At 45.6% G+C, this 6,000-nt stretch overlaps 1 protein-coding gene across 1 annotated transcript in view; it reads right to left on the reverse strand.

The window, feature by feature from the left end:
* Positions 1–1,601, reverse strand: part of NIPAL2 (NIPA like domain containing 2) — a 51,330-nt gene extending 49,729 nt beyond the window's left edge. Inside the window, exon 1 of the mRNA XM_066333955.1 lies at positions 1,438–1,601. Within this exon, the coding sequence (XP_066190052.1) occupies positions 1,438–1,563 (126 nt within the window). The 5' untranslated portion in view covers positions 1,564–1,601. The remainder of the gene's footprint in view (positions 1–1,437) is intronic.
* Between the last annotated feature and the right edge of the window lie 4,399 nt (positions 1,602–6,000).

The following is a 6,000-nucleotide window of genomic DNA, read 5'->3' on the forward strand; positions in this document are numbered from 1 at the left end:
CCTCCTCATGAGGTTGAAGGAGCTGAAAAATACTTCCCCAAAAGTAACTCACCTCAGCTGTCTTGGGATGTTCAGATCAGGCAGATCAGAGCCATTATGATCTCTTGTAGAGGGAGAAAACAAAGAGCTCCTTTTCAAACCAAGAGGATTAAATGGCTGCAAGAAAAGGGGAAGGGAAAGGGCCCCTGTGTAAAGATCTGAAAATGGGATGATCCACTGAATCCCAGGCAGGATAGCCATGAACGGGAGGAGGAAATTGTTTCTGAGGCATCCAAAAATGTTAAATGTGAAAATGGGAGTGGACAGAAGAATTTAACTGTTGGAAAAATTAAGGTTGGCATCAACACATGACCTAAAGTTACCCATTACTGGTCCAAAGCTACAACTAAAGTAAATAAAAGAACAGAATATCAGTCTCAACCACAGACACCCAGGCAGCTCTAAAATATGTACTTAGGTCAACCCAGAAAACTACCATGTTTAAAAAACAGCAGTACTCATGCAACAGCCCCAAGGACTACAGGGGCAGGACTGGGAGGTTTTGGAAGCAAACAAAAAGCCCCCACCTTGACACGCAGGTGGGTATCCCCATGCCAAGGGAATTCCCTATTGCTATCATCATCTTCCTCACAGCCTTGGGACCCTAATTCACAAACCCACAATAAAACCACTGGCTTCACATTCTTGTCTCCCAAGAGATCTCAGCTTTGGTCCTGGGAAGCACTGCCACCAGCCATCAGCCAGGAGTCCTGCTGCACCAGGAACCTGTGCACAGGAATTCTGTTTTCCTTCACTCTGAGAACATGGGACTGAAAAATGTGCCCTGCCAAATGGATGTCCACTCAGTAGCAAATGCTACTGAATCCAGTGGGGAAAGGTTTTGGGACCTTCTTCAAGCTATTACCTGCTACTGAGCTGCTCCTAAAAAAAGGAGAGCGGCTAGGTGCAAGCCACTTTATGCATAATTTATACCAATACTTTACATAATGAAAAAGTGCCTTGCCTCTTATGCAGAGAAAATCAAGAATGTTGGGTATCCTCCCATACCTTCTAGTTTGCGAAACAAAAAGCAGAGAAAAGGTAAAGGGTTTAATCAACCTCCAATTCATTTTTATTGTTAGCAGATGCTTCAAGTTGCTAGTTCTCAGGGGCCGCTTCAGTCCCTCTCTCGCAGTTGCCTAAATCCATTGTCAGCACTTGCAGAAACACGGATGACAAAATGCGGTGATGCTGTGGCACAGAGCAGCCCAGCCCAGCTCCCGCTCAGAAAGGCTGCCCGCAGGGGCGGCCAGCGCAGGCTGAACGAGGGCTGAACAAGGAGCAGAGCCCGCAGAAAGGCGCTGGAACGGGGCTCTGCAGAGCACACAGCAGAGAGGGTGAATGAATAAGCCTCACCCCAAGTCCTCCTGTTCCTGGCGCTGCTCGGGGGGCACTTACCTTGTGTGTGCTGTACCAGGGCCCAGACAGGGGCCCAGGCCCGGTTCCTGGCCCGCCAGAGGAGTCATTCCAGGACGCCTGGGGTGACGTCCATGACCCTTCCCTCAGGCCCCAGGCACGGGCCATGCCAGGCGCTGTCACCCAGCGGGGAGGGGTGGCTCTGAGGAGAGGGAACAGGATGTGGACGTGGCACTGTTCCTGGGGAGGGGAAGGCTCCTCACAGGGCTGAGGTGAGCGCAGCCAGGGCTGCCGCCGCTGCTTGCACCGGGACACTCTTGGCTGGGAGCAGCTCCAGCAGAGGAGAGGAGCGGGACCTAGACAGAAGGTTTTGCTGCTCCTTCCAGGGCATTCAGGTGCCCTTTTTCTGCCGCTGACTTCCCCAATGCCCCACCCTGCTCTGAAGAGGCAGCCTGGGAATTTAACTCCTTCAAATCAGTGCCTGAATCTAATGGTTAAGTATTAATTCCTCGCTGCTAAATTGCAAAACTTAGAAGTTGTTGGTCCCAAAGGCAGATAGTTACTTACAAAAATTCTTACTTATGTCCTGTATTTTTCTTTTCTAATTATTTCCTGAAGAGTTTCTTCGCAGAGACTTCAGACAATGTGTTTGTTCCCGGTCTGTGGCTTTATTCGTTCATTCTTTTAGTTTTGATTTGATAATTTATTTCTTCTGGGCAAACAACGACTAGACAAGCTCATTTAAAGGAAGAGTAGAGCTAGCAAGGTAGGAGCTTGGTAGAATTCCACAGGAGATAGAAGCAGGCTTCTAGAGAAGCATGGAAATGAATATTAAGACATTACATCCTCAGGCTCTGGACAATATATAACTGCATGCAATCCAGAGAGCTCATGCTCTGCCTTGGAGGAACTGGACTTCTATTCGTTCATTCCATTGCTTAGCTGGGTTTGAAAACACCCAAAGTCCTGACAATTATTGCAGCACACAAGGGTCAGTGGGCAGCTATTCTGCTCTCTGCTACAGTGGTTTTCTCTGCTCTTAAGAGGAACTGGCACTGATTGCTTAGTCCCTGAAGGGCCCCTGGTCCTGCCATCAGCAAGATGCATTGAGAGAGAACAAGTCAGCGTGCAGGATGGCAGGCTGCGGAGCAAGCTTCCAGCAGGCAAGGAGATGTGATCCCTAACAGAAATGAGCGGCAGCAAAGCTGACTGCCAGTATGATTAATTTGGTCAAAAATAGAAGAAACACACAGTTACAAGAAAGAAACTATAGTTAAATTAATACTTTCCAACTTGAACACATAATGTCTTAGCCACAAGGATATTATTTGAATCCAGGCAGAAAATTATATCAAAAAGGCAGAAGTGGCAAGGTAATGCTTCAGTTAGATGATGGTTTAACACCTCAAAATACAAAATGCTGCCTTATAGCAATAGATGTTTTGTTCATGTGTGTGGCCTAACTTGAAATACCAGTTTCTGTGATCGCAGCTCCAGTGAGTTCTTTGTAAATATTGGAATTAGCTGCAGCCATGTATATATAGATACACTGGAAAAAAACAGCTCCAGTATTTCATGGCTGTGAAAATTGCTGCAGATTATTTTTACAGTGTTGTGTAATTATTCTCTGTAGTCTAAGCTTACACTATAGAAAAAAATTCTAGGCAGTCTGGGTTATAGTTGCAAAAGAACCAGTGCAGTGAAACTGGAGTGTAAACTGCTGCAATGATATTTGCCCCAACCAAAGCGAGTTGAAACAATAGCCCAGAGGGAAGCGTGAAAGGACCCATTCTTCTAACTGGAGCACTAAACTGGAAGTCTGCTGACAATTTAAGTGTCAACATCAGCTACTTCATGGCGGATCATTTGAGCAGAAACACCAGGCTAATGTTCTTATTTGTCATCCTCAATTTGCACTTGTTGTATAGCAGATCCTGGGGTGAAGAGGAAAAGCAGAAACGATTGTCAAAGGTTGCTAAGCTGAGGAAAGTTCTTCCATTCCTCACCCTTCTTCACACAGTCACCTCTGCCCCAGCTCAAAACAGGAAGCAAAGAGGTTGATGCTACCCCAGGCTGGAGAAATTGTCTTTGGTAGCCAAAAGCCACTGTGGTCCCTACCAGCCTGCCAACGACCTTTGCAGTATGGTTCTCTGTTAACAAAAATGCCCAGATTGGTAGGAGATTGAAAAAGAGTGTAAGGGGAGTGGGAGGAGAGGAGCAGCCAAAAATAGTTCTTGGGGACAGTTGCTGTTGTTTTGCTTCATTCTTGTTGGTTCACTGCCTAAAATACAAATGTGACTGTGGTTTTCTCTTGCATAAGAAAGCTATTGGAACAGGTTTTCTGTAATGCTGTCTACATGGAGCCCTTGTTGAATTGCTTTTGAAGTTGATCTAACAGTGACATATAGTTTGTTCCACAGTTGGGTCCAGACATACCCACTCTGTCTAAACATGCAAGGGGCCCTTGTGGCATCCTCCACTTATTAAAGATCTCTGATTGTCATATAAAGCTGTTATTCAGTTATTCAGAATAATTTAACGTTTCTTTACGTAGTAAGCTAGCCCTATTAAAATATTAAAGAATATTTTAAAAACGATTTTTGCTCAGTTACTACCCTCCATTAGGAAGAACAGCTAACTATGTGCCAAAGTCCCTATACTTGTGCATTTCTATTTTCAGGCTAAAAGTGATGTTGAGGTGTTTGGCATAAAGGTTTTCAGTCCTTGGGACTGGATCCTGAAGTATCCTGAGGAAATGTTATGGTTTCCTACACTCATGGAAGCAGAAGATGGGATCTGCAGGATGTTTTCACTGAGAACATTATTCCCAGTTTTCAGTGGTGCACAGCTATGCTGAAAGCTTCTTCCCGAAGTCAAGTTCCATTTGAGGGTCCTTCAAATCAGGGGTGTCCTCTGCCAGCTGGCCAGCAAAATAGACTACAACCACTTCAAAACATGGAAATATAAGGCATTTTCAGTGGGTACTACAATACATTAGCAAGGTCACAAAACTGAGGATATGCACAGAATGCACTGTGTACAAATTTCTGTGTATTTTTGATTGTTGTCTTTGTTGTACTGTGGGAAAACTAGGGTAGCTCAACAAATACCTCAAGAAAAGTATCTTCAAAAAAGTGACCTGATTTGCTGTTGCTGAATCTGTCTGTTTTTACACCTGGGCAAAGGCAACAGATGTGTGGATTTGTGTCTGTCTGTGGTGGCTGACCAGGTCAGGATCAGGACAGGAGTGTTTCTCCCTGTGAGCAGCACCTCACTCCCTTGGAGTAGCACACAGCACAAGGTAGCACCTGTGAAGATGGAGTAGATGCTGCTTGAGTTGGTTTGCTGAAAACTCTCAAGGCTGGTTAAATGGAGTAATCTGTAAGGCAGCAGTATTTGACTGTTTTCATTCTATTTCCAGCCATTTTTGAGTAGGAGAGAAAGGACTTCACAGCCTGGGAGATTACATCCACCTTCTCTAGTACTTCCCATCAAGTTCTTGATGTCTTGGGTCACTTCTGAACAGTGGAGATACAAGAGACCGTTTTGGGTGTAAATTGCATAGATTTCCTCACTTGGATGCTGGTATTCTTGGGCAAAGCACTGATTGCTGTTAATAATAGATAATGTTCCTCTGTTTGGTCACAAGGATTTGGAGACTGCAATGGATGCTTTGTCAGCTTTGGGTTCAGATGATGTGGGACAGTGCCTGATCTGTGTGCCTCCCTGAACTCTGGCTTGTATGGCATTGGGACCTCATAAACCAACAGAGTAGGCAGTTTCCTGCCCCTGGTTGCTTTAGTCTCTGGAAGTCATCCACAAAGAGCTTGAGCTGGTGCCCCCTCATTTGGGATACTCAATGCACTTGGGTGTCTGAAAAGGAAACAAGAGGGCTTTTCCTGTTTGCTTGCCCATGCCCCATCACCTCTCTGAGCTTACACTTTGCCACTGTAGATGAGCCACTCTCAGCTGAGAAGGATCCCTGTCCTTGACTACTGGGCTCTGGTCACAGTTACTGAGACTTCCCAAGACAGAAAATTAAAGAGTCAATGGTTTCCTTCTCTGCCAAACAGGAAAACTGCCCTTTGTCCAGGGTACTTAGGTGTTCCACTGTGAGAACAGAGCCCAGGTGATGGGAAGTTCAGTGCTGGGATGGATGGTTCCAGCTGGGTGATACAGGAGAGAGTTGAAGACCTTGCTTTTACCTGCTCTTCAGAGGACCCTGCTGCTAGTGCTAGATGAGTGCTAAAAGTGCTGGGCTTGAGCAGGATGATCAGACATGTCTCTGAGTTAAATGTCTGCAAGCAGACTTGCTGGGTCACTCACTATGTGTAAGGCTGTACCTGTGAACTGAGGATCTGCCTGGAGCAGGTTGCAGGAATGGAATACTGTGTAATGGACAGTGCAGGACAATTTGTGGAAGATGTGTACCAACAGTCAGTTGGATTTTACAGGCAGGTTTCATCTCCCTTCCCCCAGCAGCTTTACAAGACCATGGTGCAAGTATGTACTACTTCATATGCTAGCAATTACAGTCCTTTGGAAAGTTGCTTTCCATCTTGAAGTCTACAAATGTACAAAAAATAGAAGTCCTGGAATCAAGAT

This window comes from Sylvia atricapilla, chromosome 1 (genome assembly GCF_009819655.1).
Source record: "Sylvia atricapilla isolate bSylAtr1 chromosome 1, bSylAtr1.pri, whole genome shotgun sequence".
Lineage (NCBI taxonomy): Eukaryota > Metazoa > Chordata > Aves > Passeriformes > Sylviidae > Sylvia > Sylvia atricapilla.